Source organism: Podarcis pityusensis, assembly GCF_964106645.2.
Source record: "Podarcis pityusensis genome assembly, chromosome: 2".
NCBI classification, from domain to species: domain Eukaryota; kingdom Metazoa; phylum Chordata; class Lepidosauria; order Squamata; family Lacertidae; genus Podarcis; species Podarcis pityusensis.
This window is the reverse complement of record NC_138029.1, coordinates 84,066,287-84,079,731: the sequence shown is the minus strand read 5'-3', so window position 1 is coordinate 84,079,731 and position 13,445 is coordinate 84,066,287. Positions and strand designations below refer to the sequence as shown.

The window sequence follows — 13,445 nt, the reverse complement described above, 5'->3', positions numbered from 1 at the left end:
GTTTGGAGGGAAGGGTGTTGTTGCTGTGTGGACATGTTTCCTGATGCTGCATCTACCTGTGTGGTGCTTGGAAAGCCCTATGACAGTATATATAAGGCTCTAAGCCTACCACTCTGTGTTTATAGAAGACCAATGTGAAGGAAGAAATGCCTGAGCAAGCATGGCCACATGGACTCATGCTGCTTCCTAGCAGAAGTTCACATGAATGTAGCAGCCTATTTTTTGCCTGCTTTTCTTGCACAAATTGTAACCAGGAAATGGCACCCCTCAGCAGAGTAGCCAACTCAGATATTACTTTTGCCACACTGATGCGTCCATAGTGATGTTCTGCATGGTGGAGGGCATCAGAGTGTTAGATATGGCTCTGAGCTGGGTGTGTTAACATTGTGTTTCAATGTGTTAACGTTGAAAAGCAGGAAAATAAAATGTGAAATATGTCTTTTCTATACAGCAGATAGTTCTGTTTAATTTAGAACACAATCCTATATATGTCTGCTCAGAAGTAAGTTCTACTGAATTCAGTGGGGCCTATTCAAATATAAGTGGGCATAAGATTACAGAGTTGGTTCAGTTTAGGCCATGCTCTTTCTCTGTGGGCTTTACTAGCCACTTTTGTTAAAGCAAGCACTTCTCTAGAGCATCACCTAGTCACTTTATGACAAATGATTGTTGGGCATCATGAGTTTTTCAAAAAAGGAAGAAGGAAGGATTAGATAACTGGGGAAGAATAATTGTCGAAAGGCTAAGACAATGGTACCTCGGGTTAAGAACTTAATTCATTCTGGAGGCCCGTTCTTAACCTGAAACTGTTTTTAACATGAGGTACCACTTTAGCTAATGGGGCCTCCCGCTGCCACTGCATGATTTCTGTTCTCATCCTGAAGTAAAGTTCTTAATCGAGGTACTATTTCTGGGTTAGCGGAGTCTGTAACCTGAAGCGTCTGTAACCTGAAGTGTCTGTAACCTGAGGTACCACTGTATGTCAGAATTCCTCTGCGGTACTGTTTGTTCTGAGAAATTTGTTATTAACATTGCATTTTGCAAGCATGCTGCTTAGGGCCAGACTTAATTTCATCTTTGCGTTTAACATGTAGGCTTTTTGCAATGCAGATAGCATCAGCTAGGGGGCTGATAGTTAAATAAATCAGAGCAGATGTGGAAGATGAATGTAACCTCTCTCCCCCCCCCCCCCCGCTACCATTCTGAGGGAAAACACCTGCATCTAAACATCTGAGAACACTAGGAATACATTGCTGGTTACTCAGCAAGCAAAAATTGAAATATGCTAATATTTAAATGTTTAATGGTAGTTGGTGAAGGATAGAAAATATTATCTTTTACTCTTTTCTCTGTTTACATTTAATCAGCTTGTAAAAAGAGTTTGAAACCAGGATTAAATGTACACAGGAAATCACTCACTACCAGGAAATCACATAAAGAAACTAAATGTTTCCAGGAAAACTTGACTTTTAAAGAGCTGAGTTGCCTATTTAATTGATACTGGCAGTTGTGGATATTCAAAACACAAAAAGGTTAAAGAAAATGATTTTAATGAGAACATGAACAATTTAAAAGAGCTGTCATGAAGATTCCACTGAGACTAGCTTCTACTTATGTTGTCTTCAGAAATGGAACATTTGGGCAGAGTGTTATGAGTCAGTTTAGAATGTCTTGTTGAGTCTCTTTTTAGGAGTGTGTTACAATTAGAGGCAGGGGCAGCAATTGCCTATGTTTTCTGTGAGAAAGAAAAAAGATGCAGGCAGTTTCTTGCCAGAATTTCATTAGCTACTGCTTTTCTGAAGTCACTTGGTATAGTCAGATATGTTAAGCAAATACAGCAAATGAAAAACTGTGCATCTCTCAATCTTTCACTTCTATCAAGTAGCTCATCGCCACTTCCTGTCATGTAGTTTGGCTATGCAGGGTGGAGTTGCTGCTGAGAGAAACTGAAGGGGAAATGTGGGGCCTTGGTGCGAGGTACAGATGGCTGTGAAGGTTACACTGTGAATTGCGCACCTGTGAAGAGTAGATGTGGTGTATGTGTACAGTACCTCATGGGCTGGTGCTGCTTTTTTGTGCATCATCAGGTAAGTTCAGGTGTGTGTGTGTGTGTGTGTGTGTGTGTGGTGTATTTTGTTGAATGTTTTGTGTGGTGCCTTTTTTTAATTAAAAAAGTATATATATTTTTTCATAAAAATAGAGCCAGACTTGTTAAAAGTAGGATCCATAGTAGTTAACACACAGGACAATTTTTTCTCCTTTGGTGTTTCAGTTACTGCAGCCCTCCCCACAGTCACAGTGTGCTTCTGGGTGTCATTCATTAACTGGATGATAATAAAAATTTTAAGGTAACAACAATGAGGTCATATTGTGTAGTCCCTGACAGTGTTGCTAGTCCATAATGAGTCAAGTATTTTTTTTTGTCTCTCATTGTATGGAAGTACAATACATGTGAAACATCTATTTGAATAATAACATGTTTAACACCCTCTGTTAAGTTCTTAACCCTTCCTAATGAGACTGACAGGCCATCGATTTTTGAGGTGGTTACTAAATAGCTTCCTTTTTGTGCTTATGGAGTTGATTGATCATAGTGAGCTGTTGCTGCCCTTAATTATATGAGTTAAATTTTTAAACATAATTATTCTGACTGCAGTTTTTATAAATTGTTGTCTTATTTCTGTTCAGTTTGGAAGCCACTTTGGCTTCCATCGGCTGAAAAGCCAGTTAAAAGTTAAATCTAAAGACCTAAATGAAATTTTCACTGGTTTTTACTTGCGTTCCTAAGAGCTAAACTGGCTAGCTACTTTTTTCAAGTTCCTGATGTTTCTGAGTAAACTTCTTTTTAGAGGCAAGTTTCCTGATAACTTATCATGGAAAGTTTATTGCAGCACTGATATTGTACAATGGTTAAGTTTTTATCATAAAGACATTAGTCATAGATTCTTAAGCTTAGATTTCAGAATAGTATGAAAATATAGTATGTCTCTTCTTAGAGATCATAGAAATCATAGATAAAGCCATTCTAGAAATTAAAATGCTGCTAATGGTTGCTTAGTATTAGATTTTCTGTCTTTAAAAGAAACAGTGTTTACTAATTCTGTGGCTTTAGTGCTATAAATGTATTGCTGACAAGAGAAAAAAAGTCTTAGATTACCTACTGTCATAGAGTATTCAATTACAAAAATAATCAGAAAAGTTCCTCAAATCTCTCCCAGAATAGTTTAAATGTTACATGAAAGTGAACCATATGTCAGTAGTTAGTAAAGTGAAACTTATTAGTTAATTAGTTACGATTTAGTACTAAACTGAAGATTAAAGCAATTTCTAAAGCATTGATCCATAACAACAAATGGCTATATTTGCATGAGTCCTTTTCAGATGAATAAGTGATTTATTTATTGTCAAAATGTATATATTTCCTTTTTAGAAAACATTCAATGCATCTTAAAACAAGTGCTTATTCTTGTTATTCCAAAACTGAATAATCTTTGCTATTTGCATGCTGTTAGTATTGCAGAAGTATTTATTTTTCCTGCCTTTCTGTAGTGAACACTAGAAACACTGTGTTTATGTAATCCAGGGGTTATACCTGACAGACTCTGAACTAGGTCACACCTAAGGAGGCTGGCAGATGGAACCCTAAACATCTTTTCCCCAACACCTGCCATAGATCTCTGACTTTACTTCCTTCCTACTTCTTCTCCAAGTTCAGTATTAGTATGAGCTAGCATGTCCTAGTGTTGACTTCTTGGCTCCAACTTGGCTAAGTGTAAAACCTATACTTAGACTGGCTCTGTTTGCTATGAGTAATACACCTTAAGTTTCTTTTATCCCTTCAACCAGCAATCTTACCATACTATTTCTTTCTGCACACTACTGCAATATAGTTGCCAAACTCCAACAGGTTATGGGCTTAGTGCCAGTTTTTCTGTTGGTACAGAAAGATTTTAAATGAAAAATAATGGTTCAAGCAGGCATTAATGAGGGTGCTCTATATTCCAACCTCATGATACCCTTGTATTCCAGGAGGTTCATGGCAGAGGGGAGGCTATACTGCCACTGTAGAAATGGGATCAACAGCCTATTGTTCAGGTGACCAGCTATTATATTATATGTAGATCAAACATTATATCAAAATAACTTTATATGAAGTGCTTATTATTTCAGTGTGTGTGAATAAATCACATGTTTTTGTAAGTTTTTGCATAATTCCTGTCTGATAAAAACTGCTCATTACAGAGCCACTAAATTTTCTTATCAAATAGATCATCAAGGGTAGTAATGTCTTGCTACATAAGAGTGACGCTGCATAAGAGTTACCAGTTATCTTAACAGGAGATGAGAAAGAGATATCTAATTATATTAAAGAGTGGGGCTTTAGTTACAGGAATTAAAATGAGACATTGGAAAAAGAAGTCTAGGTTATCATTATCACTGGTTTAAAGCTACTGATGAAAGAGGATTTATGCATAACACTCAGGAAAAGCAAACCTCTGTCATAAAGACAGTTGAGTTTCCTGTGATGTAGACTGAATTATAGAATGGTAAATAGGCTCAAAGCAGAGGATTCTTCCCTTCCACTCTTTCACCAAGCTAATCACAGGGTAAATGATATTACCTGTCCTCCAGTCATGCAAGTTCACTCACCTATACATCTCTCGTTATAAAAGACTCTTGAATATGCCATAAGACTTACGAAATATGTTTTGGCATGAGATTTCAGGGACCAGAGCCCACTTTATCAGATGCATGGAGTGTTATCCTCAGTTGGCAGGTGTTGAAACTGTATAGTATTGTTCTTTAAGGGGAATGGTTTTGGCAGTGATACAGGGAAAGGTCTAAGGGGATATCTTTTTATGTATCTCCCACTGAATATTATGAAAAGTGAAAGCAAGTGGGGTTTCTACTCCTTCCTTTTCTCTATAGTCTGTAGAAATAGAATTCTGTTTGCTGTAAGCACAGTTTGTGAGGCAGAGCAAGAACTGTGTTAAAGAAGTAAAGTTTCCAAGAACCATCACTCCTGTTAAGAAAACCTCGCCTCTTGCAAGAGCGGCTGTATGTACATATGGATAGAAAAAAACCAACAAATGGTAAAAGGTGGCGTCAAAGGGTCATGGGACCGAGACGACTCTGGTTGCCCTAACAGTTGATCTTCGTAGACAGCTGGATCGAGGTGGGTCGGGGCTGCTGATTCTTCTAGATCTGTCAGCAGCTTTCGACATGGCCGATCACGAACTTCTGGACCACCGCCTTGCCGACGTGGGGATCCAGGGCACAGTCCTTCAATGGCTGCGCTCGTTTCTCTCTGCTCGGGGACAGAGGGTGGCGCTTGGGGGGGAATTGTCATTGCCCCACTCCTTGGTGTGTGGAGTACCTCAGGGTGCGATACTCTCCCCGATGCTTTTCAACATCTTTATGCGCCCCCTCGTCCAGCTTGTCCGGAGTTTTGAGCTGGGTTGCCATCAGTATGCTGATGACACCCAACTCTATCTGTTGATCAATGGCCATCCTGACTCGGCCCCAGACACACTGACCAGATGTTTGGAAGCTGTGGCTGGATGGTTACGTGGGAGCCGGTTGAAGCTAAATCCTTCGAAGACAGAGGTCCTGTGGCTGGGACGGGACGATATGGGATTGGGGGGGCAACTCCCATCTCTTACAGGGGCGCAATTAGTGCCAGCACCGTCCGTTAAGAGTTTGGGTGTAATCTTCGACACCTCCCTTTCCATGGAGGCACAGATTGCAGCTACAACAAAGGCGGCATTTTTCCGTCTCTGCCAAGCTAAGCAGTTGGCTCCTTACCTCTCTCGCCCTGACCTAGCCACTGTGATCCACGCGACGGTCACCTCCAGACTGGATTATTGTAACTCGCTCTACGTGGGGCTGCCCTTGAGACTGACCCAGAAACTCAAGCGGGTGCAGAATGCTGCAGCGAGACTCCTTACGGGGTCTTCGCTGTGAGATTACATTCACCCGGTGCTATACCAGCTGCACTGGCTCCTGGTGGAGTACAGGATCAGGTTTAAGGTGCTGGTTTTAACCTTTAAAGCCCTATACGGCCTAGGACCCTCATACCTACGGGACCGCCTCTCCTGGTATGCCCCACAGAGAAACTTACGGTCTTCAAATAAAAACATCTTGAAGGTCCCAGGCCACAGAGAAGTTAGGCTGGCCTCAACTAGAGCCAGGGCTTTTTCGGCCGTGGCTCCGATCTGGTGGAACACTCTGTCACAAGAGACCAGGGCCCTGCGGGACTTGACATCTTTCCGCAGGGCCTGCAAGACAGAGCTGTTCCACCAGGCCTTTGGCCAGGGCACAGCCTGACTCCCTCCCTCGGCAATCTTCGCGGAGCTCTGGCCCAATGGTTGCCAGTGGCTTGAATTAATTAATTTTATAATGAATGATTTTAGAGTGTTGTTTGTGCTGTACTTTTGTACTGTTTTATTGTTGTTAGCCGCCCTGAGCCCGGCTTCGGCTGGGGAGGGCGGGATATAAATAAAATTTATTATTATTATTATTATTATTATTATTATTATTATAAAATAAGTATTTGGTATGAGAGCTGATGTATATATGTAAACTAGCACTGAAATAATAAGCACTGCCTGGAAGCAAGCTAGTTATTTTGATGTATCCTTCTGCACAGATGTGCATTAGAATATTTGTGCACATCTGTGTGTCTCTATTCAACAAAATGCAAAACAACAACAGCAGAATATCCCAGTTCTTAGTCTTGTGATATTTTGAGGCCCTTACTCTGTTCTGTGGCAGCAACAAAGCTAACAGGAGACTTTGTTCCCTGCTGCCATGGCAAGCTTGCCAACATGAACAAAAAGCAACTGGGGCCTCCTAAAGCATAAAGACAAGACAATAGTTTGGCACCAGCTTCCTGGCATAATGTGCTGCATACGTTCAGCTACAATGCCACATTTGTTGAAAGTAACATAATGTTTGGATGTAGATGCCAAAGTCCACCTCGAACAGAAAAGCTGACATGAAGTCATCCTCAGTTTCACAGTGGAACTGAATATACCACTTGTAATACATCAAAACACACCCACTGAATTGACAGGCCAGAGCAATCTGCTCCAATCCCTGCTTCTGTTCATTCTTTTTTAACTCTGTATTTTCACAGGTTATAATTATAATTATCCACAGTTATACGGTTAGCTAAATTGGTGTAGTTGGTATAAAGTTTGGTACTTGTAGAACACAAGCTCAACGGACCTCACACCTGTGGTTCTCATTCAGCTATTTGAGATCCAATGTAAATTGGATATAAAACTGTCAGGAATAGATTAACCTTCTTATCATTTGCAAGGTTACTTAAAGAACTATTAATGTGTCTTTCCCTGCAATAGGTAGCAAAATGAAGCCTATTAAAAAGAGTTTTTTGAAATAAGCCACAGCAGTTGAAGTGATCTCCTGTTACACAACTTGATGCCAGTTTTCTTTGTAGAATTGTAAGCAGGCTGAACCTTGGTGCAAGATTTAAAAATGTCCTGCCTTTTATTATTAATGTCTTACTCAGGTTTCTGCTTTGAAATAAAAATCACAGATGCCAAATGGGAAATTTGATTACTTGATACAATAGCCTAGGATTAGTGGTTCTTTCAAAAATAGACTAATCTCATGGGTTTACTTACCTGCCACAGCAATCTAATAAGTAGGCTGTGATTTTCCAGTTGGAAAACATATTTTCTACCAATATTTCACTTGGTAGGGCAAAGTTATAATTCTCCTTTTAATGACAAATGAAGTAAAGAAAAAATAAATTGAATTAATATTCTAAAATTCATATTAACATATTTTAGTGGCTAACAGTGGTATTGTTTGTGAATGGGTAAGATGCCACACATAAAATATATGTGAGTGTTTTCATTCTGCAAGTGACCTGTTTGTTTTTTGCCATTTTGAAATGACCAATTAAAATGTGATTTGCATTAAATGGGCCTAATCTTTTATGAAAAGGTATAGTTGTATAAGATGCCCAGTGCGAGAATATCTGCTCACCTGGGGCTCCAGTAGGGTGGCACTTCCCACACTCTGCGGCTGGTCCTGGGAGGCAGCCATCTCCCAACCCAACTACGGGAGCGGATGGTCACCTAGTGCTACCCACTTCCAACCATGCTGGGGCCTCCGTTTTGAGCAGGCCTTTCCCACAAAGGCAATCAGGGCAGGGGCATGTTTTTGTCTAAACTTTTAGCAAAAAGGTATGTCTAGTGTGAGAATGCATTATGTGTAAGTTGGTATGCCATTAAATTTCAATGTTGGTTATATTAAAAGGTTAATTTGTTCAATCAATAATTACAGGTTGAATTTACTTTTTAATTTATTTAGTTAGAGCAGTGGTTCTCAACCTTCTTTCTCTGGGCTACGCTTTTGGTAGCTCTTTCCAGGTTCTCCAGAGATGTGTGGAAAAGAATTACATGGAATGTACAAATATAAGAGGCGCTTTTGACTTTGTGTTATTGAGGTTGAAGGATGCATATGTGGAAGTGTATGCATGCAAGAGATGCAGGGCAATGTGATTAAAAAAGTGAGAAGAGTGAATTAGTGAATAGCTTCTACCTATCTTCAAACACAGCAGGATAGGAAGCATACCCTGACCCCCACCCTGTGATGTCATTGCAGGTTTGCCATTTGCTTTGCATACATACTTTATTATTATTTCTAAGCCCCAAACTCAACTTTTCTAGAATGTCCCCTGTGCTTTCACCTTTTCCAGTCTTATACGTGAAACGGTATCTTTTAAGGACAGGCAACAGTTAAGATTTTCATGAAAGAGAGAGCTTTCTAGTCTACACTATAGACTATCTTCTGCATATCTTTTCTACCAGGAAATATTTAAGTTGCCAGTTGTGACAGCTTGATAAGTTGTATACAAATGTACCTGTGCCTGGAGTTGTCTCTTTGAAAGAAACAAACCTCAAAGAAGCTGTGCTTATCAGAGAGGATTTCAGTTTTTTTTAAAAAAACTACTTCTGTATAGCCTTTTAAAAGTATTCAGGGCTAAATGTTTTTGATGTAGAATGTTTGTTTCTGGTGCTGGAGTTTCAGGTTATGCTGGAGAAACCCTGTATTAGCTATCGGTGCACAGTACAAAGTTGGCCTTCCCCATTTATGTGTAGGTATCTTTGGGATTGTTGTGTTGGTGACGTTGTGTGAGTTGATTTCATGCCCATTCCCGGCAGCAGTGCTTCAGTTAGCATTAGCCAAATGCTCTGCTGGCTGGTTGGCATTTACTCAAAGAGAGTAAGGTGCCAGGGGGCTGCCACTATGCATTCATTCAGCATCTGTTGAAAAAACAAAGGTTGTTACATGGTCACCCTGAAACTTCAGGTGTCTAGACTGCTGGTGGTAGTATGCAGTCCAACTCTCATATGATACTGTGGCCATGTAAACACTTGAAAAATGTTTTAGTTGTATTATAATGTTATAAGTTGAAAAATAAACATGTAAGAAGTATTTTGTTTGCTGGTCTTTTGCTAAGATGTGAGCCCTTCTTTTTCTTTTTTTTTAATAGAAGAAACGCAAGCAGAGCGCCCAGAGCGAAGATATAATCAGTGTCTGCAGCTTTGACTCAAGTGTGAGTAATTGTTTTCTGAAATGTAATGTGCCCAAAGTGGTTTGCTAGAGTGGGAATAACATTGACCATTTGTGGGCCAAACTGTTTGTTCCTGTCATAAAATACCTTCTGCTCTGCATGTTGAAATATTGCTGACAAACTTAAAACTTTCTATTTTTGAAGCATGTGTAATTCAAGGAAACAAGTTTTATGTCCAGGAAGATAGTGCAAGTGGAACAGAACATTGTTGCATGAACTCCTGCTGATAAATTAATATTACAGCTTAAATTTCTGCGTGCAACCCCAAAACATTAAGCCATGCAGAAATATATTCCTGTGCTTGATTTGATTGCTGTGACTTTACTTGATTATGAGTTATACTGGTGTTGTAAAATGCACTTGGAAACTAATTCCATCCTAATACCTTTCTTGAATCCCTAATGAAGACTTATATTAAAAGTGGCACTTTTAATAATATGGACTGATTTGTACATAATACATCCGTGGTCATGTTCACATGTTCATGTTAAACCACCAGTTATACTGGTGTTGTAAAATGCACTTGGAAACTAATTCCATCCTAATACTTTTCTTGAATCCCTAATGAAGGCTTATATTAAAAGTGGCACTTTTAATAATATGGACTGATTTGGACATAATACATCCGTGGTCATGTTCACATGTTCATGTTAAACCACCAAGCTGCATTGCCAGCTGAAAATACAATTGTTTGCATATGTATTTGTTGAATAGAAAGTGTCTTTTTATTTGATTTTGTTTCAATTGTTGTTAATTGGTCGCTGGTGTCTGTGTTGGTTTTTATATGCCTCGTGACTTGATTTCAGTGAAATTGCTCTTAATGTTTTAAATTTATTTCACTATTACCCTACTCAAGGATTGTGTGTTGATGAAGGGCAGATTAACAATGTTCTCAAATGTATAAACAATAAACTTAAACCATGGTTAAGAATGATGTATATGAGCTGGAATAAACCTGCATGAGCCTTGGATTTTTTGATTTTTTTTAAAGATATTTATTAAGATTTTCAAAATATTACACAATAAAAAAAAAGAAAAAGGAAAAATACAAAATAAAAATAGTTAAAAACAATTCGGTCTTTCAATCACTTATCTTTCATTTGCTTATTTCCCGGACCTCCTCACCCCTCCCTTTTCTGTATTCCAATTCAGTTTGTTAGTTCAGCAAATCCCTCCCCTCTTTGTTTATCCTAATCTTCAATCTTAAAGTATTGTAACATTAGATTTTTACCTATTAATAGTCCATTTTTTCATATTCCCTTATAACATTACAGCTAGAAACCACTTAGTTTCTATCCAACATCATTCTAACATTCATTAATTTTACAATATTTCTGTAAATAGTCTTTAAACTTTTTCCAATCTTCTTCCACCGACTCTTCTCCCTGGTCTCGGATTCTGCCAGTCATTTCTGCCAGTTCCATATAGTCCATCACCTTCATCTGCCATTCTTCCAAGGTGGGTAGATCTTGTGTCTTCCAATACTTTGCAATAAGTATTCTTGCTGCTGTTGTGGCATACATAAAGAAAGTCCTATCCTTCTTTGGCACCAATTGGCCGACTATGCCCAACAGGAAGGCCTCTGGTTTCTTTAGAAAGGTATATTTAAATACCTTTTTCATTTCATTATAGATCATCTCCCAGAAAGCCTTAATCTTTGGGCACGTCCACCAAAGGTGAAAGAATGTACCTTCGTTTTCCTTACATTTCCAACATTTATTATCGGGCAAATGATAGATTTTTGCAAGCTTGACTGGTGTCATGTACCACCTGTATATCATTTTCATAATATTCTCTCTTAGGGCATTACATGCCGTAAATTTCATACCTGTAGTCCACAACTGTTCCCAGTCAGCAAACATGATGTTATGTCCAACATCTTGTGCCCATTTAATCATAGCAGATTTCACCGTTTCATCCTGAGTATTCCATTTCAACAGCAAGTTATACATCTTTGACAAAATCTTAGTTTTGGGTTCTAACAGTTCTGTTTCTAATTTAGATTTTTCCACCTGGAAGCCAATTTTCTTTTTTTCCCTTTTTTAAATGATATTTATTAAAGTTTCCAATAAAAAAGGACACATCAATAAAAAAGAATTAAAAGTAAAAAAGAAAAATACACAATACAAAAATACACAATACACAGTACAAAAAAACAAAAAACAAAAAACAATAAAAGAAAACAGTTAAAAACAAAGAATTAAAAGTAAAAAAGAAAAATACACAATACAAAAATACACAATACACAGTACAAAAAAACAAAAAACAAAAAACAATAAAAGAAAACAGTTAAAAACAATATCACCTTTTCATCACCACTTTTAAATTTACTTATTTTCTGGACCTCCTCATACCTCCCTCTTTTGTATTCTAGTTCAGTTTGTTTGTCCAGCAATTTCTTTCCCCCTTTTTTAAATCCCAATCTTTAATCTTAATATAATATAACATTAAATTTTTACCTATTAAAAACCAATTTTCTATTTATTTTAACTTTTTTTTTTAATCCTAATCCTTAATCTTGATCTATATATAACTTTAAAGCCTGTACAGCTAGAAGCCACTTAATTTCAATCCAACATCACTCTAACATTCTTTAATTTTGCAATGTTTCTGCAGATAATCTTTGAATTTCTTCCAATCTTCTTCCACCGACTCTTCTCCCTGGTCACGGATTCTGCCAGTCATTTCCGCCAGTTCCATATAGTCCATCAGTTTCATCTGCCATTCCTCCAGTGTGGGTAGCTCTTGTGTCTTCCAATACTTTGCGATGAGTATTCTTGCTGCGTTGTTGTGTACATAATGAAAGTTCTATCCTTTTTTAACACCGATTGGCCGACTATGCCCAGGAGAAAGGCCTCTGGTTTCTTCAAGAAGGTATATTTAAATACCTTTTTTAGTTCATTATATATCATTTCCCAGAAAGCCTTAATCTTTGGGCACGTCCACCAAAGGTGAAAAAATGTGCCTTCAGTTTCTTTACACTTCCAACATTTGTTATCGGGCAAATGGTAGATTTTTGCAAGCTTGACTGGGGTTATGTACCACCTGTATATCATTTTCATAATATTCTCTCTTAAGGCATTACATGCCGTAAATTTCATACCTGTGGTCCATAACTGCTCCCAGTCAGCGAACATAATGTTATGTCCAACGTCTTGTGCCCATTTAATCATAGCAGATTTCACCGTTTCATCCTGAGTGTTCCATTTCAACAGCAAGTTATACATCTTTGACAAAATCTTAGTTTTGGGTTCTAGCAGTTCAGTTTCTAATTTTGATTTTTCCACCTGGAAGCCAATTTTCTTGTCCAAATTAAATGCCTCCATTATCTGAAAATAATGAAGCCAGTCTCGCACTTTGTTTTTTAATTTTTCAAAACTCTGCAATTTCAGTCTATCTCCATCTTGTTCTAAAATTTCCCAATATTTCGGCCATTTGACCTCCATATTGAGTTTTTTCAAGGCTTTCGCTTCCATTGGTGACAGCCATCTTGGAGTTTTGTTTTCTAATAAATCCTTGTATCTTATCCAAACATTAAACAATGCTTTCCTGACAATGTGATTTTTAAATGCTTTATGTGCTTTGACCTTATCATACCACAGATATGCATGCCATCCAAATACGTTATTGAAACCTTCTAGATCCAAAATATCAGTGTTTTCAAGAAGCAGCCATTCTTTCAGCCAGCAAAAAGCTGCTGATTCATAATAAAGTTTAAGGTCTGGCAGGGCAAATCCACCTCTTTCCTTTGCATCCGTTAGTATTTTAAATTTTATTCTGGGCTTCTTGCCCTGCCAGACAAATCTAGAGATATCTTTCTGCCACCTCTTGAAAC

The 13,445-nt window shown here is 38.2% G+C and overlaps 1 protein-coding gene across 6 annotated transcripts in view; it reads left to right on the top strand.

The window, feature by feature from the left end:
- ARHGEF3 (Rho guanine nucleotide exchange factor 3) overlaps window positions 1-13,445 on the top strand; it is a 121,050-nt gene that overhangs the window by 33,620 nt on the left and 73,985 nt on the right. For 5 of the 6 annotated variants that reach the window (XM_080996789.1, XM_080996788.1, XM_080996791.1 and 2 more), the window contains one exon: window positions 9,530-9,592. In XM_080996789.1, the coding sequence (XP_080852915.1) occupies window positions 9,530-9,592 (63 nt within the window). Of the gene's footprint in view, window positions 1-1,955; window positions 2,088-9,529; window positions 9,593-13,445 lie in introns of those variants that run through there. The other variant, XM_080996792.1, reaches the window with a different exon arrangement.